This window comes from Tamandua tetradactyla, chromosome 5 (genome assembly GCF_023851605.1).
Source record: "Tamandua tetradactyla isolate mTamTet1 chromosome 5, mTamTet1.pri, whole genome shotgun sequence".
Taxonomy (NCBI): Eukaryota; Metazoa; Chordata; class Mammalia; order Pilosa; family Myrmecophagidae; genus Tamandua; species Tamandua tetradactyla.
In genome coordinates, this window is record NC_135331.1 from 34,730,941 (window position 1) to 34,758,541 (window position 27,601).

At 44.1% G+C, this 27,601-nt stretch overlaps 1 protein-coding gene across 5 annotated transcripts in view; it reads left to right on the forward strand.

The window, feature by feature from the left end:
• SGSM1 (small G protein signaling modulator 1) overlaps positions 1-27,601 on the forward strand; it is a 99,191-nt gene that overhangs the window by 45,420 nt on the left and 26,170 nt on the right. For 2 of the 5 annotated variants that reach the window (XM_077160671.1, XM_077160672.1), the window contains exons 10-17: positions 4,149-4,216; positions 5,439-5,602; positions 5,783-5,915; positions 8,839-9,003; positions 11,814-11,952; positions 14,041-14,105; positions 16,040-16,185; positions 21,971-22,099. In XM_077160671.1, coding sequence (XP_077016786.1) covers positions 4,149-4,216; positions 5,439-5,602; positions 5,783-5,915; positions 8,839-9,003; positions 11,814-11,952; positions 14,041-14,105; positions 16,040-16,185; positions 21,971-22,099 — 1,009 coding nt within the window. The remainder of the gene's footprint in view (positions 1-4,148; positions 4,217-5,438; positions 5,603-5,782; positions 5,916-8,838; positions 9,004-11,813; positions 11,953-14,040; positions 14,106-16,039; positions 16,186-21,970; positions 22,100-27,601) is intronic. The other 3 variants (XM_077160674.1, XM_077160675.1, XM_077160673.1) reach the window with 2 other exon arrangements.

Consider the following 27,601-nt stretch of genomic DNA (forward strand, 5'->3'; position numbering starts at 1 on the left):
ACCCTTCTCAGAGCTTACATTATAGTGGAGGAGACAGTGAATGAGCCAATATAGATTATTTTACAGATACTTGTATAAAATGGAATTAAGTCCTTTTCCACTCTCACCTTGCCGGGTGACTGGGGTACATCATTCCTCCTCTCTGAGCCTCAGTTTCCCCTTGTACCATAGATGAGATGATCTCCCTAGAACTGAAGGAATTTCTGGGGGGTCTACAAGAGATCCCCAAACATTGAAGTATCTTCCATCAAAGCCTTAAACACTGCAAGGGGCCTGAATATTGCTTGAAGCTAAACCCAGGATTGTGTATGGGGTGGGGATGGGGGGCATACTTTTGATGCTAACATTTTGGGAAAGGCACTGGCCAAAATGCCAAGTCTATCATCCCACCCTCACCCCTACCCTCAGCTCAAATCCTCAGGGACTCTTTGTTCCCGCATCATCTCTTCCTCCGTGAATCAGCACATAGTAGGTGCTTCAATATTTGTTCCAGCTGAATCTGAACTTCTGACGTCATTGTTGATAGGGCTGGGGGCTTCCCTAGGCCTGGGCTCTGGATCCTCATCTATTCTCGCCTGGAACTTGGAGCTCAGTGGGAGAGAAACAACAAGGGGTTCCAAACATGGGGATTAAAGGGTAGGGGTGCTCTGGGACTCCAGCATCCCTTTTGGGACCCAAAAGCAGTATAGATAAGAATGAGAAGGTCCTTATCTTAGGAAGGAGGTTCTTTTCCCTCCACCCCATCCACTTACACACCGTGACCCTAACTCCCTAGCTGGGTTTCCTAAGGATTAGAAAAGAAATATCACCAAAGAGGTAAGAACTTGAGCTCTGAAGTCAGGTTGGACTTGGTTCCAATCTCAGCCCTGCTGTGTGGTGCCGCTGGAGCCCTCATACACTGCTGGTGGCAGAGTCACTTTGCAAATCAGTCTGGCAGAGTCTTACAGCATAGCCTCACCATATGACCCAAATTCCTCTTCTAGGAATCTACCCAAGAGAAATGGAAACATGCCCCCACAAAAACTCATTCATGGCAGCATTATTCGTAATAGTCAAAAACTGAAACTGCCCAAATGTCCATCAACTGATGAATGGATAATGAACACTGTTCAGCCATAAAAATGAATAAAGTCCTGATACATGCTGCCATGTGGTTGAACCTTAAAAACATGGTAAGTGGAAGAAGCCAGACACAAAAAAAAACAATACACGTAGTGCATGATTCTACTTAGATGAACTATCCAGAATAGGCAGAAAGCAGACTCATGGTTGCTTGGGTTAGGGTGGGAAGAGAGAATTAACTGAAAACAGGCATGAGGGGTCTTTGGGGGGGTCAATAGAAATGTTCTAGAACTGGATTGTGGTGATGGTTGCACAAGCCTATAAACTTACTAAGTAGATGTACTCATTAAATTATGCACTCACAGTGGGTGAATTTCATGATATGTAATTTATACCTCAGTTCAGCTGTCAGAACATGTAAAGCTAAAGCAAAATCTCAGCCCTTGCTACTTCCCACCTGGGTGACCTTGAACCACTGAATTCACCTCTGAGCCCCACTTTCTTCATCTGTAAAAAACTGGGGTATATCTGAATAGGGAGGATTTAAAGAGAAAATTCAGGCTAAGTCTTCATCAGGGAGTCTAGCACTTGGAGAGGGCTCGGTAGTGGGGGCTGCTGTTGGTATTTTCATGAATCCAAAGGGACCCCAGGCACAGGGTCCCCCTTGCTGGCGTCTGGTGGGGCTGGGGACGCTGTTGTGTTCGTGTGGGCTCCCCAGAGCCTGGTGTTCACCATTCACTCTGAATGTCCACTGAGAACCATACAGCAGTGAACAAAGCAACCTCTTCTTCAGGTGACCAGTAAGTACCCTTTGGAGAGACAGAGGAGTAAACAGGAGAAGACAGAACAATGCAGTGTGTACCTGGAGCTGCAGACACCCAGGCAGGGTCTCCCTGGCTGAGACTCAGATTGTGAAGGACTCGGAGAAGACTGCTAGTCCAAAAAATGCCTGCTTGCTTGTGCATCCAGGGACATTTACTCATGAAGCCTGGGGAGGCTGATGCTAGACCAGGCAGGAAGGGCCATTAGAGAGGATCAGTACCAACTTCCTCAGTTCATAGCTGGGGAAACAAAGTCCCAGCTGGTCCGTGGTAGGTGGTGGAAATGAAATTTGAACCCTGTCTGACCTTGAAGCCTGTATCCGTTTGGGTCCTCCTAGAAACAGAGCCAAGGCAGGATTAGGCATGCTTGAGAATGATTAGGGAAGCATCTGTGAAGGACAGAAGCAAGGGGACAGGATAAGTGGGAGAGCTTTCAAATGTAATGCTGGTCTGACACCTGTGAAGGGAAAGGGGGAAGGAAGGAGGATTGGATAGGAAGAGTCTCAGATATAGCAAAGTTCTAAGAACATTTTGGACAGGTCATTTGGGGGTCTCCAAGTATATTAGTTTCCTAGGGCTACCACAACAAATGGTGGCGAACTTCATGGCTTGAAGCAACAGCAATTTATTATTTCACAGTTCTGGGGACAAAAAGGAGTCCCAAACCAAGTGTTAGCAGGGGCATAGCCCCTCTGAAGGCTCTCAGGAGAACCCTTCCTTGCCTCTTCCAGCTTTTAGTGGCTCCAGGTGTTCTTGGCTTGTGACTGCATCACTCCAATCTCTGCCTCTGTCTTCACCTGCCCTTTTCCCCTGTTCTTGGCTCTCAGATATCCCTGCCCCTTTCTCTTACAAGGACACCAGTTGTTGGATTTAGGTCCTAAACTTAATTAAATCTGCAAAGACTGTTTTTCCAAGAAGGTCATGTTCACAAGTTCTGGGGTATAGGACTTTGACATATCTTTTGGGGAGCCACTATTCGATCCATTGCACCACGCTAAAATTGTCCATTAGAGGAGTCCCATGTCCCATAGGAATGGGCCCTGCGGTAGCCCCCTGTGTGCTCAGTCCATGGCTGAGGGCTGCCCAAGAGAAGTGTGTTCTCAAGCACTAATGTGGTGGGTCCAGAGGGGCAGCTGCAGCCAACTTGACTCCCTGCAGCAAGATCTCCCAGAGGGGTCTGTATAGCTCATTCCTGTGGCTTCTCCAAAGCCCAAGTTACCTCCACCTCCCATCATGTTCGGATGGGAAAAGCCATTTGTTTCAAGATAATGGTGGGCTTTGAGCTGGGGATAGAAATATTTAAGTAAATAATCATGGGGTCCAGTTACCAAGTACTTTTTTGCATCTCAGCTCTGAATTGAGTTCTTCACATATGTGATTCATTTAATCTTCATAATAACTACATGAGGTGGGTATTACTATCAGCTCCATTTTACAGATGAGGAAACTGAGTTTCAGAGAAGGCCCCAAGTGACACTGCTGGGAACCTATAAGTCAAGACTGTTGAATGGCTCCTCTGATTCCTTCCCATGGGACACATGGTGGCCTGATGTTAGGGTGTGAGTTTGTCAGACTTAGATGCTGATGACAGAAACTCAAACTCAAGTTGGTTTAAGCATTGTCTCATATGACTTGAAAAATTTGGAGGTACTATATGGCTTCAGGCATGGCTTGATCCAGGGACTTGAATGATGTCACAGGGACCTGAAGTCTTTCAGTATCTTGACTCTGCTTTCATCTCTGTTGATTCCATTCTCAGGCAAGCTTTCGCATGGTCCCCTACATCCCGACTTCTAGCATCCTTATCAGTACTATCCTAGCAGAAAGAAGTATCTCTTTCCCAGTTATTTCTAATATAAATCCAATAATTGGGTCTTACTGGTTCTGCTTGAGTCTTGAGACCATCCTTGAGCACAGCCAAGTATTGTGTCTGGGCAGTGATATGTGTATTGTCCAGGCCTGGGTCAGAGGTGATCACTTCTGGTCCCTGGGGTACAGTATGGCTAGGGTCAGTCTTACCTCAGCCATAAAGACTGAGAGTTGGGGAGGATCCCCTAGGAAAACTGGAGATCTGGGTGCTGGGACCAGCAGAAGAGGAGATAAGAGTCTGGGCAGGATGGATCACAGATGATGAGAAGAGGTGGGTCCTAGTGAGGCCATGGGTTTTGTCTGCTGCCCTCCTGGACACTTCCCCATGCTAAGGTAGGTAGGCATAAGTGTCCAGAGAGCTGCATCCTGCATGCCTAACCACCCCTCCATTTCCAGTGTCTACTGGGACTATGCCATGACCATCCGCCTGGAGGAGATTGTTTACCTGCACTGCCATCAGCAAGGTAGGGTCTGCCAGGGCGGTAGGAGCCTGGACTGCTCCTGCTGGATCCCCAAACTGCCTTCTACCCCTGCCCATGTTAACCTTGTGAGGCACTGTGGTGGACATCCAGTATTACTGTGTGACCGCAAGCAAGGGACTTCACCTCTCTGAGCCTCAGTTTCCCCATCTATGAAATGGGGGTGATAAGGGCCACGCTGCACCTGGGGTTAGTGTGAGGATCAAATGATGTACCACCCCATGTGGTAGTTGGCTGACACTCACTGAGTACTTGTCATGTTCCCAGCACAGTTCTAAGAATTCATGCACCTGTGACATAATCGTCACAACAATCCAAGGACAGGGACTTGGTTCTTCCCAGGTTAGCGGTAAGGAGGAAGCAGTTTGTTGCAAATGTCACCCAGTTTGTACGCATCAGAGCCTGGACTCAAACCCAGTTCTTGTGATTCCAAAGCCAGGGATTTGTAGATCCAGGACTAATAACTAGAGTCCTCCTTTAAAGTCCAGAGAAGGTACATTCAGCTCAAGCAGAGGGCCATGGTGTTTTAGAAAGCAAGGGGTCTGTGCCTCACCGAGACACAAAGCACAGCCATTGAGATCACGGACTCTTTAATCAGACAGTCCTGGGTTCAGATCCTGGCTCTGCTACCTGCCACCTGTGTGACCTGGAGCAAGTAACTTAACCTCTCTTGGCCTCAGTTTCATCATTTGTAAAATAGACAATAACAGATATGCCTCGAAGGGCTGTTATGAGTATTAAACTAAGACAGGGCCTTTAATGGGCTGTGCTTCTTTACGGAAAGTGTACTGCACTTGCTGGCTAGAAGCAGTTCTTTCCCTGAGACGGGTAGGACTGAAAGCCTCCATGCAAAAACTAGTCAGGTAGATGTGTGGTAGACAAGGTCACAGAAGGTCCTAGATGGGCATAAGGTGTTTGGGGCGTGCTTTTCCTTTGGCCGCTGACTTAAAGGAGCCAGCCAAGCTCCTCATGACCTTGTCCTGTGTTCCCCAGAGACTGGGGACTGTGAGTGGGATGAGAGGGACTCAGAGAGGTAGAAGACAAAACGGCCCTCGCCTTCTGCCCAGGCCTTTCCTAGAGCCTCAGAGCAGGACCCCTGAGTCTCCTTTGGCATCCCTGGGGTGGGAGGTGTTTGCCGGAGGGGCCCCGTCCCCGTGCCTCATAGTGACTTCCTGCTGGGTCTTCTCTGGACGGCTGGCGGTGGCAGTGGACAGCGGCGGGACGGTGGTGTTGGTCAGCCAGGACGGGATCCAGAGGCCACCCTTCCGCTTCCCCAAGGGCGGTCACCTCCTGCAGTTCCTCTCGTGCCTGGAGAATGGGCTGCTTCCTCATGGCCAGCTGGACCCCCCACTCTGGTCTCAGAGGGGAAAGGTAGGTGATCGCAGGAGGCCTGGGAGGGGGAGGCTGGGGCCGGGGGGTAGTCTCAGCCCTGGGAAGTGCACCCCAGCACAGCTCTGTGGGCTTACGTATACCCACCCCGGAGTGCGGGCTGGGCAAGCTGGGGGGACGGGGCTGTCCCAGGGTTCTGTGCATTGGGTCGTGTGCTTTCAGGGCAAGGTGTTTCCCAAGCTTCGCAAGCGAAGCCCTCAGGGTTCTGCCGAGTCCACGTCTTCAGACAAGGAAGACGATGAGGCCACGGATTTCGTGTTCAGGCTCATTTACCCTGGCATGCAGTCTGAATTCGGTAAGCTGCCCTGTGCCCCGGACCCGGGGATCCACCTGGCAGCGGGTCCTGACAACAACTCCGGGCGTGTGAAACCAGAAGATAAGAGGTCTAGATTCTGGGGCCAGCAGGGAGACCTGGAATCAGGAAGTTAGTATCTTGGTGGCCTCAGTTCCCACCTGCTGCGCGCCCCCCTCTCCCGCCACGCACACACATGCACAATACACAGATGAGAACAAGTAATCCCTCTCGTTAGCTACTAAAGCCACTGCTGGTGAGAGATGGCGTGGGATAGTGCAGTGGCTTTAGTAGCTAACGAGAGGGGTTACTTGTTCTGGAATCTGGAATCTGGAATGGGTTCTGGAATCCTCTCTGTATCCTGGTGGAACTTGTGCAAGTCATTTCACCATTCTGCACCTTGATTTCCTCAACTGTATGGGGGTGCTCATAGCACCTACTTTAAGGGGGCATTATGAGGATTAAATGAGATAAGGCATCTGAAACACTGAGCATGTAGAGAATTTTCAATTGTTAGCTGCTATTGTTATTGATATTATCATCATCATTATTATGTTATTTCACAATGCTGATGTAGGGGTTCAATGAGACAATGGGGTAGTCAGTGTAAAACCCATGGAATAAAGCAGCACAACCCCCCGACCCTCGATTCAAGGTAGCCAGAGTACTGGAGGGGAAACAGAGCCCCAGCCATGGGCACATGAGATGACAATCTATGTCAAACAATTTGCAAGGTGACGTCCACGAAACGGAGGCTTGATAAACGGAACCTCTTCCCGTTAAGATCATCGTTATCGTGTGGCTGCCGGGAGGATTAAATGAATTAATATTTGAAATGTGCTTAGAAGGGGACTTGGCATTTATTGAGCACCATATCGATAGCTGTTAAATCAATATCGAGTTGTAGGTTCTTTCGATTAATCTCATTGTGTTTAACCCTCCACAGACCTGTTGTTTCCACTGGACAGGTAATGGCTCTGAGCCTCCCTTTGCCTAAGTGGCCACGATCTGGACAGTGAAAGGCTCTTTCAAATACACACGTCCGCCCCAGCAAGGTTGATTGTGCCAGGTGGTTTAAAGTCACTTTTTGCTAAGGCCCCTGGCACTTATCCAAGGCTGAATTGCATCTGGGATCTGGGGTAGCTTCAGTGTTAAGGTCCCCCGTTGCTTGGATGAGCCAGTGTTCTCACCCATGAGATCCCTTCATGGCCAATTATTTGCAAAGCCACATCTTCTTGCATCACTTTAGTGTCTTGCAGAATTCATCTCCATGTCCATTTCCACCTGAGGTCGGTGGCTGAAGCCCCCCCAGCCCCTTCAGGATGGCATGGTTCACAGAGTCCTGACCCGATGCCAAGGCCTGTCTGGGCTCACTGCTGAACGAGCTCAGCTCATGAGTATGAAATCCCCCAGGATGCTGAGCCAACTTCTATTCAGTTTCCAAGAGTCCTGGGCTTCCCCACTGCCCATGCAGGCTGCCATTAATTAAGACACCCCTTCCGAAAGCTGATTGATGCTGGGGTCAGATCCCCGTGGCTGTGTTCCTGGGAACCCCTCTCCAGGTTCTTATGCAGCAAATAAATTGTACAGTCCTTCTGGGAGCCAGGCTGTCTGCTGGATGTTTTCCTTACTTGGGAAATATCCGTGTTATCTTGCTATAGTTCCACAGGGGCCGGTGGAGCAGATACTGGCGGCACCCACCCTCAGCCCTCAGCATTTCCCATTCTGTGCCTGACTTTGCCAGCTCTTAGCCCCTGCGCCTCTGCCTTAGACATTTCTCTGGCCACCAGATCCCCTCTGCCCATAGAAGGGTCAGATTAGAAGTCTCAGGGAATCAGTGCCTTGCTCAGCCAATGACAGATGGGAGTTAGTGTGTAACTAGCCCAGCTCCTGCCCCCCGCGGTGGGACAACTCTGAAATCTGTGTTCTCCGTAGTCTCCCAGAGGTCCCCAGGGGAATTGAGCCCCAGTTGCCCACAGTGGTAACTTGCTTGGCCACTCACTCCCTTCCATGTCTCACTTCCCCACCCCCTAATCGCTGCTTCCTGGAATCGTGTTCCAAATTAACTACTTGCACCTGAATCCTTGTCGTGGGCTCTGCCTTTGAGAAAACCCCGATTAAATCAGCATATTTACAGTAGGATTTCTCAATGCTAGCACTATTGATGATATTTTAGATAGACTGATTCTTTGGGGGGGGGGGGCTGTCCCATGCATGTTGAGCAACATTCCTGGTCTCTACCAGTAGCATGTAGCTAACACCCGGTTGTGACAACCCAAAGTGTCTCCAAACACTGCCCACTTTCCCCTGGGGTGTAAATCACCCGGTTGAGGATTTCTGGTCTACAGAGAGGACGGTGGGGTGAGGCAGTAGTCAGTGGGAAAATAACATGAAGGCTTAAGAGTGAGATGTCAGGAGACTGATCCCCTCAGTTGGAATCCCAGCTCCACCACTTGTTAGCTGGGTGACAACTGGCTTGTCCTGAAATCTCTATGCTTCAGTTTCCTAATGTATAAAAGGGGATAATGTAGGTATCATTACTGGGTGGTAAGTGAGAGCTGTTGTTAGCGGAAGGAAAGGGGGAACTTCTGGTTAAGTAGACTGCCTGGTGGGACTTTGGGTGTTTAAGTTGTGCCATCGTCCTGAAACTCAGTTTCCTCTTCTGCAAAATGGGTAAAGAAAAGCATCCCTTACAAGGCCCTCAAGGATGATAAGGCAATGTCCTGCCTCGAATGACACCCAGCAGAATATGCCCTTTACAGACAACAGCGTTCTTTCTTCCTTTACTCAGACATCACCCATGGGAGTCAAGTGGAGGAGCAGGGAAAGGGTTTGAACCGTGAGGAAGGGACTCTCCAGGCCGTCTTGGAGTCCTACCCTCCTCAGACCTTCCATTTCACTCGTTCTTTTTATTTTGTTTCTCAAGTTGTTTCCGACCCCTTGGGCAGCTCTCCCCCTGTCTCCGTGGGCCCAGCCTGGATGATGGTTCCTGCGGGTCGGTCCATACTGGTGGTGGCCAGGGGGAGTCGGTGGGTGCAAGCCAGATGGGACGCCACCCTCCCCACACCAGGCCTGAAGCAGCAGCCCCCCAGTAATGTCCAGGCTCCCCGCCAGGCACTGGGTGCTGGCCACCTCCGCCATGTTGTCATTTGAGTCTTGTTCCCAATGGAGATGGAAGCAGGAGACAAGTTGATGTCCGAACGCTGTCCAGCCTTCCCCCTGCAGGAGGCAGCTGGGAGGGGTCTGTCAATCCAGTAGCATAGGGATCCATTGGTAATGTCTGCTTCAGTGTGAGTGGCTGAGGTATAGGTGTGTCTGCCACCCCCAGGCTAAAGTGATCAATGCTTCCCTGGGATTTGGTAACTTCTAAGGATACTTTTCTAGCACGTTTTTTTAGGGGCATACAGGTCTTTCTTAGCCAGCACATTGGTGAGCCTGCATGGGGAGGAGTGTTGGATGACGCCACTTTTTTTTTTTTTTTTTTTTTTTATTAACGGAAAGAAAGAAAAAAAAGAAATTAACACAACATTTAGAAATCATACCGTTCTACATATGCACTCAGTAATTCTTAACATCATCACATAGATGCATGATCATCGTTTCTTAGTACATTTGCATCGGTTTAGAGGAACTAGCAACACAACAGAAAAAGATATAAAATGTTAATATAGAGAAAAGAAATAAAAGTAGTAATAATAGTAAAAAAACAAACAAACAAAAAAACCCCTATAGCTCAGATGCAGCTTCATTCAGTGTTTTAACATGATTACTTTACAATTAGGTATTATTGTGCTGTCCATTTTTGAGTTTTTGTATCTAGTCCTGTTGCACAGTCTGTATCCCTTCTGCTCCAATTACCCATTATCTGACCCTGTTTCTAACTCCTGCTGGACTCTGTTACCAATGACATATTTCAAGTTTATTCTCGAATGTCCGTTCACATCAGTGGGACCATACAGTATTTGTCCTTTAGTTTTTGGCTGGATTCACTCAGCATAATATTCTCTAGGTCCATCCATGTTATTACATGCTTCATAAGTTTATCTTGTCTTAAAGCTGCATAATATTCCATCGTATGTATATACCACAGTTTATTTAGCCATTCTTCTGTTGATGGACATTTTGGCTGTTTCCATCTCTTTGCAATTGTAAATAACACTGCTATAAACATTGGTGTGCAAATGTCCGTTTGTGTCTTTGCCCTTAAGTCCTTTGAGTAGATACCTAGCAATGGTATTGCTGGGTCATATGGCAATTCTATATTCAGCTTTTTGAGGAACCGCCAAACTGCCTTCCACAGTGGTTGCACCATTTGACATTCCCACCAACAGTGGATAAGTGTGCCTCTTTCTCCGCATCCTCTCCAATGACGCCACTTTTGATGGCTTCCAGAATGCCACTCTGTAGGCTGCTTCTTACTCTGTCAGTGAATAGGGCGAACCAGGTCAACCACTGAAGATCTGCTGACAAGTGGGGCCAGATGCACAGCACGCCGTCCCCTTGGAGCCTGAGAGGCAAGGCAGGTTATGGCCAATTGTCCTTGCAGAGACATGGCAATAATTTCTTAAAGCAGCAGTTGACAAACTTGGTCCATGGGTCAGATCCAGCCTCCTTCTATACCGCCCATGAGCTAAGAATGCTTTTGATACTTTAAAGCAATTGAAAGAAAGTAAAGAAGAATTATTTCATGAAATTATATGAAATCCAAATTCCAGTGTCCATAAATAAAGTTTTGTTGGAATATAGCCATGCTCATTTACTTACATTTTGTCTATAGCTATCTAAACCCGTACTCTCCAGAACAGTAGCCACACGTGGCTGCTAAGCACTTGGAATGTAGATAGTGCAAATTGAGCTGTAAGTGTAAAATACACACTGGATTCATTACGATAAAGACTGAATGGCCTGCAGAGCCTGAAATATTTGTAATTTATCCCTATACAGAAAAAACTTGCCAACCTGTGACTTAGAAAAAACAAAATTTTTGTACCACTCTGGAAATGCCAAGAGATCATGAAGTTAGCTATAGAAATTGCACAGCATTTGTCCCCAGTATGTTTGTTTTATGGCCTTATGGACTCTGAGGTTTGCATGAAGCTGGAAAATAGGAATGAATGAATGAATGAGAAACTATGAATGCTGTCTCCTATGAACAGTTGATCAGGATAGTCTCCAAAAATTAGGAGATCAGTTGTGTCCTGTTGGTTCTCAAACATGCCACTATATTAAAACTGTTTTTGAAATACAGATTCAAGTGCCCTATCTCCAGGAGACTTTAGTTAAGTAGGTCCAGGGTGGGGATTGGGCATATGGCTTTTTTAAAAAGCCCCCCATGTGACTCTGGGGGATTGCCAATCTGTTGGAGACCCCTTAGTGGAGCAGCTTTATACATGCACTCCTACACTTCTGCATCAGCAGGGACTCCACTGTGTCTTGCCTGGGTGTGTCCTACCTCCACAGCTTCCTTTCCATCTCACCAGCAGGAGCTCCCCATGAAGTCTTTCTCTGCGGACTTTAGACCCTCAGCCTTCCCCAGAAGTCCCCAGCATTATTTTACAAGAACAACTAAATGACAACATGGCGAGGCTTAGCCTTCTGCTCTGGGATTGGGCCTCTCTTCTTGTCTCTGATCTCTCTTTCTGCCTTGCTCTGCAGCTGTCACTGGCTCTGTCCATCTGCTGAAGTTCCCAAATCATGGTGATGGTTTTCACTGGATCACATGGGCTCAAGGTCCCTAGGTCAGATAATGATTGGGGTCACTGTTTCCTACTGTCACATCCAGGGTCTTTCCCTATCCCTGCTCTGGCCTGGAGATGAGCTGCTTGCTTTGGGGTAAGGTGTTTGAGGCCAGCACAGCTTTAACTAGGGCTGTTTCTCTGTCTCTTCCTTGACCCTTCACAGTTCCTCAGGACCTCATGGATGTCTCAGTGAGCAACCTGCCATCCCTCTGGCAACCCAGTCCCCGGAAATCCTCCTGTTCCTCCTGTTCCCAGAGCGGCTCAGCTGATGGTGGCTCAACCAATGGCTGCAATCATGAGAGGTATGAGGGGCTTGAGCTGAGGATAGAAGAAACCAAAAGATTTAGCAAAGTTTGTGGATTCCTGTGTCTTGCCCTGCACTGAATTCAGAGGAGTGAACATAAGTTATGGAATCATCCAGATTTAAGTTAAATCCTGGCATTGTAAAGTCCTCATTGTTGTATCTTCCTACATGTAACAGTCAGCACAAACAAGGTTATGTTGCAGTAACAAACAATCCCAACAAAAGCCTCAGTGGCTTAGTCCAGTACAGTTTGATTTATCATACATGCTGTGTGTCTATCACAGATTGGCTGGGACTCTGTTTTCTCAGCATTCAAGGGCCTGGCTGATGGAGCAGCCAGCATCTTGAATGTTGCTGGTTATGGTAGTAGAGGAGAAGGTAGCTCTAGGGGGGCTTGGACCAATAGTTAAATGCACCTGTCCAAAAGACACACATGTCATTTCTATTCACACATCATTGACCCCACCCACAAGGGTTGAGGACATGTGGTCCTTCCAAGTGTCCTGAAGACAGAAATCAGAAATATTTCTTTATGACAACCACGCGTGCTTCAGTTTGCTCCTCCACAAAATAGGGATACTAATGCTTACTTATATGTCTACAGGAAAGAACAAAATCAAAGAATAGTTTAATGTGGCCAGGGCATGGTACCTGCCACATGCTAATACTCAATAAATGACCTTTATTATTTTATTGTACAAAGAGCTCCAGCTCGTCTCCTTCCTTGTCGGTAGAGCTTTCCGTCCCTTTGGAGCTAGTGGGCCAATTCATGAGTTTGGACTCATTTCCTTCCTTCCTTGCTGTCCCAGTGGGTGGTCCAGTCTTCAGCCATGGAAGAATAGAGATGGGGGCTGGCTTCACAATTTTTAAGTCATGTAACCCCTGGTTCCTCAGTCCATTGCTTATGGGCCAACAGCATCACCAGCATCACTTGAGCATATTCTCAGTTATTCATCCCAGACTTTGGGATCTAGTTAGAATCTATATTTAACCAGATCCCAAGATCATGTATGTACATTTTAGTTTGAGAAGCACTATCTAACCCCTTCTCAAACTTATATGTGCATCAGAATCACCTGGGGGAGGTAGAAAACATACTGCTTGCTGGACGCTTGTTCCTAGAGGTCCTGACTGAGTAGGTCTGCATGGGACCAGGAAATCCACATGTTGGAGAAGCCCCAGGTAACTTTTGTGCTGGTAGTCCAAGGACCATTGATAAATTATGCTCTAACCCAGAAATCCTCTCACGGCATCTGCTTACATGCCTGTAGTGACAGGGAGCTCACCACCTTGCAAATAGGCAGGTCCGCCGTGGAACAACTGTCTATGTTGTGCTCTTTTTATATTACCTGAGCACAATCTGGGTACACAAAGTTGTCGCTTTAATATTTAATGCCTCTCTGTGCAAATATGGGCATAGAAGTTCGATCTATAGAAGTCAGATCTCTTTTTGCAGGTGACAGCAGCCCAAGTCAAACTGGTTTAAGTAAAAAAAGGAAATTTGATGACCTAACTGAGAAGTCCACAGTCATAGTAGCTTCAGGTATGGCTGGACCCAGAGGCTCAAAACAAGAATATCTCCATCTCTCTGGCTCTTGGCTCTGCTTGCTTCTAGGATGGCTTCATCCTTGGGCAGGTTTTTCCCATTTGGCAGTGGCCAAAATGCCCCCCTGCCCCCATCCCACTGACTTAGAAACTCAAGCAAAAAAAAAAAAAAAAAAGTGTTCCTTTTCTAATAGTTCTCTCCCAGGGCTGATTCTCATTGACCGAGGTTGGGTCACATGACCATCTCTGGCTCAATTACTGTTACTCCAACCTGGACTGTGTACTGACCCAGGGTAGAGTCAGCCCTATCCAAACCATAGGGGCAGAAAATTGCAGGGAGGGGGTGATTCTCCAAAGAAATATTGAAGAGCCATTAATGGAAGAGGTAGTGGTAAATCGTGTCTACACGGGTAACAGTCCCCTTCAGTCCCCCGACTAGCTGGACCTAATTTGCCCTCTAAAGATGAGTTGTGTTCTTGTTCACAAAACTTAGGCTCTGTAGGGATCCATTCTAACTTTCTCCCTCTTCCTCCACCTCCAGGGCTCCCCTGAAGCTTCTCTGTGACAACATGAAGTACCAGATCCTTTCTAGAGCCTTCTACGGATGTATGTATTGACCTTCTTTGCCCGTGTGGGTGTCAGGGGTGTTAGATTATTGTATGTCAGCTACTCCAGAGGAAGGAGCCTGGCTCCGGACTTTGTTGGCATGGGTGTCTGGGGAGAACTTATTGAGTGCTTACTGTATGCCAACAAATTCATAGGAAGGAGCCTGGCTCAGACTTTGAAACTCTCTTTTACTTCCTAGATGTCTGGTTTCAATGAAGTTGTATTAATCTGAGTTTCAATGATCTCATCTATATATTGGGAATGAATTTTATCCTTGAGTTACAAAGGATGACAACGAACAATGAGACTCTTCAGGGGCAAGGGATTTGGTTTAAGCACCATTGCAACCCCAGCACCTACCCTGAAGGGATTATTTTCAGGACTAGAAAAGAAACATATATAAAGCACCCAGCACATGGCGTTGCATGTCATATGTATTCAGTGATTGTCACTTCCCTTCTTCTGTGGGTAGAAACAGAGGAGTAGCGTGGCTTAACCTCTCTAGGAACTAAACTAAATTCGTAATACAGGTACTCTGATTACCCTCCATTTAACTTATGAGGAACCTGCACTGAGAGGTCAAGAGACTTGCCCAAGGTCACACAGATATTACGTGGCAGAGCCGGGACTCTGCAGAAGCTCTGTTTTTTCCACTCTGCTGTATCAATTTTTAGCAAGTTATATTTCATCAGCCTCACAGCCTAGTTGAGGGAGATGAAACATGCATGCATTTTCAGGGATTCCAAAACACTTCTGATGTGGCCTGTCGGTCATATCCCCAGAGAAGCAGAGAAAGACATGAGCTCCACCAGGGCAAGGATTTTGCCTGTTCTGTTACCACCCATATCTGCAGCCATTTAATGCAGGGCCTGGCCTGGAGCAGGCATTGGCAAGCATTGATTGGCTTCAAAGGAGAGAGCTTCGTGGAATGGGGGTCATGATAGGCCTGGGGCAATGTCATCACACACTGTGACTCAGTCCTGAGGCTGTGCACGTGGTAGCTGAGAGTTCAGGTGTTGGTGCTCAGTGGCCTGGGTTCAAATCCACCCACGCACTTCCTAGTGTGCCCCAGTTTCCCCATTTTGTAAATAGGGATGGTAGTAGCAACTGCTTCATAGAGTTCTGGTGAGAATTCAATGAGTTAAATTATATAAGCTTTGAGACCAGCTCCGGGCGCATAGTATGTACTATGTAAATGTCAATTATTATCATTATGATGATGATGCTTACTATGATTATTATTATTCTCCCCATTCTTGGTAGGAGTGGAAGTCCCCAGAAGGTCCAGGGTCATTTCTAGGAGCTGGGGATGAGATGGTGGGGGATGCCCAAAGCAAGGGGCCTGGTCAGGGCAAACAGAATCCAAGCTGGCATTTGCCATGTGCTTCTTGTGCCAGGCACTTTCCACTTACCCAGGGTGAGTAGATAAAGGATGGAGGCTAGCAGGCATTCCTTTAAGGGTGTAGGACTGTCTTGGAAAGGAAACTGGGCATCCTCAGCATCTCCCCTGGTCACTGACTTGCTGGGATCTCCCTTTTCCAGCTGCGGTTTGAATGAGGGCTGTCCACCTCTCACGCACTTACTTTCTGTTTGGATTGGAGGGCGTCTCTCAGGGTCAGAGGCTGCTATGAGGCGCAGTGAACCTTTAGAGTCTCTGGCTCCCCTCCTACCTTCCTCCTTTGCCTCCAGCCTGTAAATTAATTACCTTAGATTCCAGCAGAGAAAGGTACAAAAGGTGCTGTGACTTCATAATACAGGTACTCTGGGCGAAGCCAGCAAGTGACGTCACCTCTCTGGCCTCAGCTTACTCATCTGGAAAATGGGGATGCTGAGTATTCACTTGGGTATGATGGTTCAGTAAGATTGAACTCCATAAGACAAGCAGAGAGATGTCAGATGATGGCTGCTAACCCTTCCCTTCCCTCCTCCGACAGGGCTTGCCTACTGCCGACACCTGTCCACCGTGAGAACCCACCTGTCAGCTCTTGTCAACCACATGATTGTGTCTCCAGACTTGCCCTGCAATGCTGGCCACGGCTTGACGGCTGGGATCTGGGAGCAGTACCTTCAGGACAGCACAGTAAGACTGCACTATGAGGCCTGGCTTGGTCTGCAGTGGGGGCAAGGGTTGCTCGTGGGGACTAAATCTGGTCTCCTTGGGTTCTGCATGTACAAGTTGAAGACCCTCACTTCTTCTTGAGATTTCCAAGACCTGCTGCCTTCTTCTGCCCCTGGGGGTAGCGGTTGGTAGGGGGTAGCAAACAGTTATGTTTTCCTGGAGGGAGTAAAGGATAAATCAGCAAACATTTATTAAGCACCAGCTGTATGCTCAGTCCTACACAAGGTGCTGTGACATGGCCTTAGCCAGAAGGAATCTACAACCGAGTTGAAACTACCCTAGAACGCTGAGAGCCGCTGAAAAGATGGAGGCTGTGGGACCAAGTCAACCCACCCACCCATGTTCAAATATTTTCTTCCATCTCTGTCTTGGGGTCTGAGGTCTACATTAGCTATTTTACACAAAGATGGTCATCCCTTGAATATGTCCTAAGATTTTCTTATGAAAATGCAAATGTCCCCAGAAGGTAAATGTTTATTTTTGAGAAAAGATTGATGGTCAAGTAGTGTGGGAAATTTAGGGTGGAATAGCTTTTCACCTCTGCCTCTGCAGGGCTTCTCAGAACCTTAGCTGTGCCAATATGCTTTTTAATCTCAATAGATTAGGGAAGCATAGGAGAACATACGGGGACCTCCCTTCAAATTTATGTGGTCACAGGTACCTCTGTTGGAGAACCACCTTCCATGACTGGTGGATGGCAGGATCCACTTTGGGAAACATTAATTTATCTGCTGCCAAGAGCCAGCATTAGAAGTCGGTGCCTTTTTCCGCCACGCTAGGTGAATCTAGTGGCCCCATCTGCTGTGTGCCCTGCCACAGGGACCCAGGGAGGGCTGGGCTAACTGCACTGATGGGAGGGTGCTCGTCTGTGTATTATTCTGGGCATCTCAGGGGACTCGGTGGAAATACAAATTGGTCCCCAAACCTGGACAAGCAGAAAGATGGTTTTTCTTTTTGCCAAAAATAGTTTTTCTAAATTCCAGACTTAAGGCCTACTTATTGTGACAATTTAGAGAAGGCAGAAGTATATGACATAAAAATGTTTTAAAATTATCACATCTCGGCTTCACCCCTCTAGTTCTGAATTAATGGACGAGATCAGTTTGGTGTGAACTGTTCCATGCATTTCCTTTGCTCATGCATCCATAGAGATGTCTATATGGGGTTATTTTTTAATAAGGTCGTATTGTGTCTGTAATTTAAGGGGCAAACTTGCTTTTGTCAGCTAAGGTATGAAGGGCTTTCAGATCTGTAGGTGAGATATTGAATGTTAGACGCTCAGCATCTCATATATGGGCAGTCCATAATTGATTCAACTCTTTCCCTATTGATGGACATTTAGGTTCTTCCTTATTTTTTTCTTTACTTCTAACAATACTGCAGTCACTGTCTTTATAAGCACATACCTTTCTGTACAGTTCTTTCACTTCTAGGGAAGATTCCTAGAAGTAAAATTGACTGTTGTGCATTTAAAATGTAATCAAATATGCCAACTTACTTTCTCGAAAGGTCAGAGCATTCATAACCCCCTGCAGTTGATGATAGTGCATATTTCTTGAACAATTTAACAGATTTATAGATTTCTAGGCTCCATTCCAGCTTTACTGATTTAACTTCTGTGGGAGCGATGCCCAAGTATCTGAATGTTGAGAAAGCTCTCCCAGCAGTTCTGGTGTTCTCTCCAAATAGGAGGCACTATCTAAGGACAAATTGGAGGAAACATCAAATTGATCAAAATGACTGTTTTTTTATGCTGTTTTTAGGACCCCTTCACAACCTGTCTCCCCGTGCCTTACCCTTCCTAGTTGCAGCATTATATTAGGGTAGATGGAGCCATAGTAACAAATGGGCCCCTATATCTATTTTAGTTACTTGACACCATGAAAGTTTGTCTTTTGCTCACTTAACAGTCTTGGGTGGGTGTTCCTGGTGGGTGGGTCTCTCTGCTCCCCACTGCAATTCAGGGACGCAGGCTCCTTCATTTTTATGCCCACCATCTTCCAGGGTCTCACGATCCTCTATCCCCAGGCAACAGAAGGAGAAGGAGAGCTTCTTAAAGCCTGGAGGAGGCACCCAGCGCTCCCTCTCACATCCCGTTGGCCAGATGGTCACATGGCCACGTGGAACTGCAGGGCAGGCTGGGAAATGGAGTCTAACTGTGGCATCAGGGCGAAGAGGACATAGTGTTTTAAATGTATATCTTGCATTCTCTGCCACAAATATTTCTCTTTTTTAAACAGCTTTGGCAAGGCCATCTGCATGATACAAATAAAAATTCCAAACAGGGAAAAGAGAATGGCTGACTTTGCCATTGCGGTTGGACATGCCTAAGAATAGCATTAAGATTTGAAATATGAGTTTAATATTGGAATTAAAGACGTTGTTTAATATTGGAAGTAAAGACACAAGAAGAAACGGGCTCCCGTTCCCTTCAAATTAGCCTTCAGGGAGGTGTCAACACTGTTGCCCATAAACCCAGGTACAGAGTTCAGATATGCTGGTTCCTCAGCTTGGCTATTTGCAACTGCAGCCTTTGACTGCAAATGAATTTTTTTTAAGTTGGTAAAGTCATCCATCTGTAAGAAGATATTTGTATATGAAGTTACAGCTAGAAATGTTCATTTGGGCCAATTTGCTTTAGAACACTTTTCTTAGAGCAGTGTCAAGATGAGTAACCTGAAGATAATATTGCCAAGTTAAGTATAGAATGCAAGATTAACAGAAAATCATTAGAAATTTTAATTGATTGTAGGCTAGCCATTTTCTCTTTTTTTTTCACAAAGATGCATCCTTTAAAAAAAGGTTTATTATAGTAATATGTATATCATAAAACTTGCCATTTTAGCCATTTTTAAGTATACGATTCATTTTTAATTGGACAATTCAGTTGTATAATTAATAACATTGCAGTGCTGGTACTGACCCTACCATCTATTATCAAAATATTTTCATTACCCCAAACAGAAGCTCTGTACCTATTAAGTAACAGCTGTTCATTTTCCCTTTGGCCGCTGATGACCTCTAATACATCTTTGTGCCTAGTATATTTCACTTAATATGTTTTCTAGGTTCATTCATGATGTAGCATGCATCAGACTTTCATTCCTTTCTATGGCTGAATAATATCTAATACATGTACATACCACTTATACCACATTCTGTGCCTCTGTTGATGGACACTTGGTGGTTTCCACCTTTTGGCTATTATGAATAATGCTGCAATGAACATTAGTGCACAAGTATCTGAGTCAAATATTTTGGCATATACCTAGGAGGAAACATCACCATGTTGTACATTTTGCTTTTTTCAATTAACAGTGCACACTGGACATTTTTTCGTGTTGGTCCTTATAGACGCACCTCCCGTCCTTTTTAACCTCTGTGTGGTGAACTGTTCTAGCTTGCTAGCTGCCGGAATGCAATGTGCCAGAAACAGAACGACTTTTAAAAAGGGGAATTTACTAAGTTGCAAGTTTACAGTTCTAAGGCGGAGAAGATGTCCTGATTAAAACAAGTCTATAGAAATGTCCAATCAAAGGCATCCAGAGAAAGATACCTTGTTTCAAGAAGACTGATGACGTTCAGTGTTTCTCTCTCAAGTGAGAAGGCACATGGCGAACACAGTCAGGGCTTCTCCCTCGGCTGGAAGGGCACATGGCGAATACGGCGTCATCTGCTAGCTTTCTTTCCTGGCTTCCTGTTTCGTGAAGCTCCCCGGGAGACGTTTTCCTTCTTCATTTCAAAGGTCGCTGGCTGGTGGACTCTCTACTTCGTGGTGCTGCAGCATTCTCTGCTCTCTTCGAATCTTCTTCATTCTCCAAAATGTTTCCTATTTTATAGGACTCCAGAAACTTCTCAAGACCCACCCAAATGGTTGGAGGCATGTCATTATCTAATCCACCTTAAAAGCTACTCTTGATTAAATCACATCTCCAAGGAGATGATCTGATTACAATTTCAAACATACAGTATTGAATAGGGCTTATTCTACCTTTATGAAATGGGATTTTGATTAAAACATGACTTTTCTAGGGGACATACATCCTTTCAAACTAGCACATGTACCGTTTAAAGGTCCCCTGTTCCCCTGTAGGTAAACAGGTGGGCAGTTGCCGGGTTCTGATCTTAGCCATGATGCTGCAATGGATATCTGAGTACATATGTCTTTGCTTATTCATGCCAGGATTTCTGAAGATTAGGAACAAAAAAGTGGGACCACTGTGTCAGGGAATCCGCCCCCTGGTTTTCTGTTGACCATCCTTGTGTTAGTTTGAAAGCTGCCAGAATGCGATATACCAGAATTGAAATGGCTTTTATAAAAGGAATTTAATAAGTTGCAAGTTTACAGTTCTAAGGCCAAGAAAATGTCCCAATTAAGGCAAGGCTATAAAAATGTCCAAATTAAGACATCCAGGTAAAGATACTTTGGTTCAAGAAGGCTAGTGATGTCAGAATTTCTCTCTCATAGCTGGAAAGACGCATGTCAGTGTCTGCTAGCTTTCTCTCCAGGTTTCTTCAGTGGCTTCCCTGGGTTCCTGTGCATTCTGTTGGCTCTTTTAGTTCTGGGGGCCCTAAAACTTTTTCCAAAAATGGTTCCCTCTTAAAGGCCTCCAGTAAGGAACCCCACCTTGAATGGTTGGAGACACATCTCCATGGAAACCATCTAACCAAAGGTTACCACCCACAATTTGGTGGGTCACATCTCTATGGAGACAATAAAAAATATCCCACCCAGCTGAGCCCCCAGTCTTGGGGTTTGTTCATATGAAACTTAACCCCACAAAGGATAGGTCAAGTCTACTTAAAATTTAGGCCTAAGAATCACCCCCAAAAGAGCCTCTTTTGTTGCTCAGATGTGGCCTCTCTCTCCAGCCAACACAACAAGCAATCTCACTGCCCTCCCCCCTGTCTACATGGGATATGACTCCCAGGGGTGTGGACCTTCCTGGCAATGTGGGACAGAGATCCTAGAATGAGCCGAGACTCAGCATCAAGGGATTGAGAAAAACCCTAGAATGAGCTGAAACTCAGCATCAAGGGATTGAGAAAACCTTCTCAACCAAAAGGGGGAAGAGTGAAATGAGACAAAGTGTCAATGGCTGAGAGATTCCAAACAGAGTCGAGGGGTTATCCTGGAGGTTATTCTTACGCATTAAGTAGATACCACCTTGTTATTCAAGATGTAGTGGAGAGGCTGGAGGGAACTGCCTGAAAATGCCGTGTTTCTTGAGGATGATTGAATAATGATATAGCTTTCACAATGTGACTGTGTGATTGTGAATACCTTGTGTCTGATGCTCCTTTTATCTACCTTGTCAACGGAGTAGAACATATGGAATAAAAATAAATAATAGGGGGAACAAATGTTAAAATAAATTTAGTTTGAAATGCTAGTGATCAATGAAAGCGAGGGGTAAGGGGTATGGTAGGTATAATCTTTTTTTTTCTTTTCTGTTTTTGTTTTATTTCTTTTTCTATTGTCTTTTTATTTCTTTTTCTGAATGGATGCACATGCTCTAAGAAATGATGATTATGCAACTAAGTGATGATATTGTGCATTACTGATTATATATGTTAATGTTTTATTTGGTTTGTTAAATTTTTTAAATAAATAAATAAATTATATATATATATATATATATATCCTACCCAGCAATACTGAATGAGGATTAAAGGACATGGCTTTTCTGGGGTACGTAATAGCTTCAAACCGGCACAACCCCTTTACTTTTTCTCCCTGCCACAGAGTTATGAGGAGCAGGAGCTGCTGCGTCTCGTCTACTACGGGGGCATCCAGCCGGAGATCCGCAAGGCCGTGTGGCCTTTCCTCCTGGGCCACTACCAGTTCGGGATGACGGAAGCGGACAGAAAGGAGGTTGGTTAAAGCTGATAGGCAGGGCAGGCCACAGTGGCTCAGCAGGCAAGAATGCTTGCCTGCTATGCCAGAGGACCTGAGTTCCATTCCCAGTGCCTGCTTATGTTTAAAAAAAAAACTGGTAGGCAGCGAGGTCTGTGGCAACAAAAGGGGCCAGGCACTGTGGGGCTGGAGCCCTCTGTTCCTGTGCTGGACCAAGGTGGGACAGGAAGATGTGGGGACCAGGGAACTCAAGGGAAACTCTGGCCAGTAGAAATATAATGCAAGCTGCATACGTAATGTACACAATATTTTAAATTGAACTTTTTACTTTGAGATCATTGTAGATTCACAGGCAGGTGTAAAAAAAATAGTGCAGAAAGACCTTGTGTAGCCTTTCTCCCATTTCTCCCTACAGTATCATCTTGCAAAACTACAATACAGTTTCAAAAGCAGGATGTTGACATTGATACACTATGCCAGTCTCATTCACATTTCCCTGGTTTCATTTGTTCTTGTGTGCGCACGCTCATGCGTGCATTTAGTTCTATGCAGATTTATCACCAGTGCAAGTTCATGTATCCATCGCCACAAGGATACCACACATTTCCAACACCAAAGGACCATCATGGTGCCCTGGAATGACCTCATTCCCTCCCTCCCACCCTGACCTGATCCCTAGCAACTACCAACCTCTTCTCCATTTCTGTAATTTTGTCATTTCAAGAATGTTATATAAATGGAATCATACGGAAGGTGACCTCTTCAGATCCACTTTTTTTCACTGAGCATCATTCCCTGGAGATTCATCCGAGTTGATGTGTGTATCAAGTGTATTCCTTTTCATGGCTGAGTAGTGTTCCTTGGCATGAATGGACCACAGGTGGTTTAATCATTCATCAGTTCTCCAGATTTTTGCTATTGTGAATAAAGCTGCTATGAACAGTCACGTAATGGTTTTTTTGTGTGCCTAAGTTTTCATTTCTCAAGAATGAAATTGCTGGATTGTATGGTTGTTGCAGGTTTAATTTTATAAGTTACTGCTAAACTGTTGTGTAGCAGTGCTACCTTACATCTGCAACAGTAATATACGAGTGATTCAGATTCTTTACATCCTCATCAAGATTTGGTGTTGTCGCTTTTTTTTTTTTTTTTTTTTTTTGGTTAACCACTCTGATAGACATGTAAATGATATTTCATTGTGGTGTTTATTTGCATTCACCTAATGGATAATGATGTTGAATGCATTTTCATGTGATTATTTGCCATCTGTTTATCTTTTTTGGTGAAGCATCAGTTTATGTCTTTTGTCCATTTTCTGATTGGATTGTTTGGGTTTTTTTGTTTGAGAACTCCTTTATATCTTTTAGTTACTAGTCCTTTGTCAGATATGTGATTTGCAATTATTTTCTCCCAGTCTCTACCTTGTCTTCTCATCTACTCAACAGGATCTTTTGCAAAATGTTATACTTTTGATGAGGTACTATTTATCAACTTTTCCTTTTATGGGTCATGCTTTTGATGTCACATCTAAGAACAGTATGCCTAGTCCTAGATCCTGACAAATTTCTCCTATGTTTTCTAAAAGCTTTACAAAACTCTCATATTTTATGTTTAAGTCTGTGGTCTGTTTTGGGCTCATTTTTGCATATGGTGTGTGGTTTAGGTTAAGATTCTTTTTTTTTTTTTTTTTTTTTGCCTATGGTTGCTGACTGCTTTAGCACCATTTTTTGAAAAGACCATCATTCCTTCACTGAATTGCATTTGTACTTTTGTCGAAAATCAGATGGGTCTGTCACGTGAGTCTGTTTCTGGGTTCTCTATTATGTACCATTGGTCTCTGGGTCTCTCCTTCTGCCAATAACACACTATCTTATTTATTATCAATCGTGGATCATTTTAAATGGTCCAGCAATCACATTTTTAAAGTAAAAGGAACAGGTGCAATGGTATTTTTTTGTTTGTTTGTTTATCTTTTTTTTTTTTATTAATTAATAAAAGAATTAACAAAACAATTAGAAATCATTTCAATCTACATGTACAATCAGTAATTCTTAATAACATCACATAGTTGCATATTCATCATTTCTTAGTACATTTGCATCGATTTAGAAAAAGAAATAAAAAGACAACAGAATAAGAATTAAAACAATAATAGAAAGAAAAAAAAAACAAAAAAAACAAAAACAAAAAACCTATACCTCACATGCAGCTTCATTCAGTGTTTTAACATAATTGCATTACAATTGGGTAGTATTGTGCTGTCCATTTCTGAGTTTTTATATCCAGTCCCGTTGTACAGTCTGTATCCCTTCATCTCCAATTATCCCTTCTCTTTTTTTTTTTTTTAATTAATGGAAAAAAAGAAATTAACCCAACATTTAGAGATCATACCATTCTACACATGCAATCATTAATTCTTAACATCATCACATAGCTGCATGATCATCATTTCTTAGTACATTTGCATTGGTTTAGAAGAACTAGCAACATAACCGAAAAAGATATAGAATGTTAATATAGAGAAAAAAATAAAAGTAATAATAGTAAAATCAAAACAAAACAACACAAAACAAAACAAAAACCTATAGCTCAGATGCAGCTTCATTCAGTGTTTTAACATGATTACTTTACAATTAGGTATTATTGTGCTGTCCATTTTTGAGTTTTTGTATCTAGTCCTGTTGCACAGTCTGTATCCCTTCAGCTTCAGTTACCCATTGTCTTACCCTGTTTCTAACTCCTGCTGAACTCTGTTACCAATGACATATTTCAAGTTTATTCTCGAATGTCCGTTCACATCAGTGGGACCATACAGTATTTGTCCTTTAGTTTTTGGCTGGATTCACTCAGCATAATATTCTCTAGGTCCATCCATGTTATTACATGGTTCATAAGTTTATCTTGTCTTAAAGCTGCATAGTATTCCATCGTATGTATATACCACAGTTTGTTTAGCCACTCTTCTGTTGATGGAGATTTTGGCTGTTTCCATCTCTTTGCAATTGTAAATAATGCTGCTATAAACATTGGTGTGCAAATGTCCGTTTGTGTCTTTGCCCTTAAGTCCTTTGAGTAGATACCTAGCAATGGTATTGCTGGGTCGTATGGCAATTCTATATTCAGCTTTTTGAGGAACCGCCAAACTGCCTTCCACAGTGGTTGCACCCTTTGACATTCCCACCAACAGTGGATAAGTGTGCCTCTTTCTCCGCATCCTCTCCAGCACTTGTCATTTTCTGTTTTGTTGATAATGGCCATTCTGGTGGGTGTGAGATGATATCTCATTGTGGTTTTGATTTGCATTTCTCTAATGGCCAGGGACATTGAGCATCTCTTCATGTGCCTCTTGGCCATCCGTATTTCCTCTTCTGAGAGGTGTCTGTTCAAGTCTTTTTCCCATTTTGTAATTGGGTTGGCTGTCTTTTTGTTGTTGAGATGAACAATCTCTTTATAAATTCTGGATACTAGACCTTTATCTGATATATCATTTCCAAATATTGTCTCCCATTGTGAAGGCTGTCTTTCTACTTTCTTGATGAAGTTCTTTGATGCACAAAAGTGTTTAATTTTGAGGAGTTCCCATTTATTTATTTCCTTCTTCAGTGCTCTTGCTTTAGGTTTAAGGTCCATAAAACCGCCTCCAGTAGTAAGATCCATAAGATATCTCCCTACATTTTCCTCTAACTGTTTTATGGTCTTAGACCTAATGTTTAGATCTTTGATCCATTTTGAGTTAACTTTTGTATAGGGTGTGAGAGATGGGTCTTCTTTCATTCTTTTGCATATGGATATCCAGTTCTCTAGGCACCATTTATTGAAGAGACTGCTCTGTCCCAGGTGAGTTGGCTTGACTGCCTTATCAAAGATCAAATGTCCATAGATGAGAGGGTCTATATCTGAGCACTCTATTCGATTCCATTGGTTGATATATCTATCTTTATGCCAATACCATGCTGTTTTGACCACTGTGGCTTCATAATATGCCTTAAAGTCAGGCAGCGCGAGACCTCCAGCTTCGTTTTTTTTCCTCAAGATGTTTTTAGCAATTCGGGGCACCCTGCCCTTCCAGATAAATTTGCTTATTGGTTTTTCTATTTCTGAAAAATAAGTTGTTGGGATTTTGATTGGTATTGCATTGAATCTGTAAATCAATTTAGGTAGGATTGACATCTTAACTATATTTAGTCTTCCAATCCATGAACACGGTATGCCCTTCCATCTATTTAGGTCTTCTGTGATTTCTTTTAGCAGTTTTTTGTAGTTTTCTTTATATAGGTTTTTTGTCTCTTTAGTTAAATTTATTCCTAGGTATTTTATTCTTTTAGTTGCAATTGTGAATGGGATTCGTTTCTTGATTTCCCCCTCAGCTTGTTCCTTACTAGTGTATAGAAATGCTACAGATTTTTGAATGTTGATCTTGTAACCTGCTACTTTGCTGTACTCATTTATTAGCTCTAGTAGTTTTGTTGTGGATTTTTCCGGGTTTTCGACGTATAGTATCATATCGTCTGCAAACAGTGATAGTTTTACTTCTTCCTTTCCAATTTTGATGCCTTGTATTTCTTTTTCTTGTCTAATTGCTCTGGCTAGAACCTCCAACACAATGTTGAATAATAGTGGTGATAGTGGACATCCTTGTCTTGTTCCTGATCTTAGGGGGAAGGTTTTCAATTTTTCCCCATTGAGGATGATATTAGCTGTGGGTTTTTCATATATTCCCTCTATCACTTTAAGGAAGTTCCCTTGTATTCCTATCTTTTGAAGTGTTTTCAACAGGAAAGGATGTTGAATCTTGTCGAATGCCTTCTCTGCATCAATTGAGATGATCATGTGATTTTTCTGCTTTGATTTGTTGATATGGTGTATTACATTAATTGATTTTCTTATGTTGAACCATCCTTGCATACCTGGGATGAATCCTACTTGGTCATGATGTATAATTCCTTTAATGTGTTGTTGGATACGATTTGCTAGAATTTTATTGAGGATTTTTGCATCTGTATTCATTAGAGAGATTGGTCTGTAGTTTTCTTTTTTTGTAATATCTTTGCCTGGTTTTGGTATGAGGGTGATGTTGGCTTCATAGAATGAATTAGGTAGTTTTCCCTCCACTTCGATTTTTTTGAAGAGTTTGAAGAGAATTGGTACTAATTCTTTCTGGAACGTTTGGTAGAATTCACATGTGAAGCCATCTGGTCCTGGACTTTTCTTTTTAGGAAGCTTTTGAATGACTAATTCAATTTCTTTACTTGTGATTGGTTTGTTGAGGTCATCTATGTCTTCTTGAGTCAAAGTTGGTTGTTCATGTCTTTCCAGGAACCCGTCCATTTCCTCTAAATTGTTGTATTTATTAGCGTAAAGTTGTTCATAGTATCCTGTTATTACCTCCTTTATTTCTGTGAGGTCAGTAGTTATGTCTCCTCTTCCATTTCTGATCTTATTTATTTGCATCCTCTCTCTTCTTCTTTTTGTCAATCTTGCTAAGGGCCCATCAATCTTATTGATTTTCTCATAGAACCA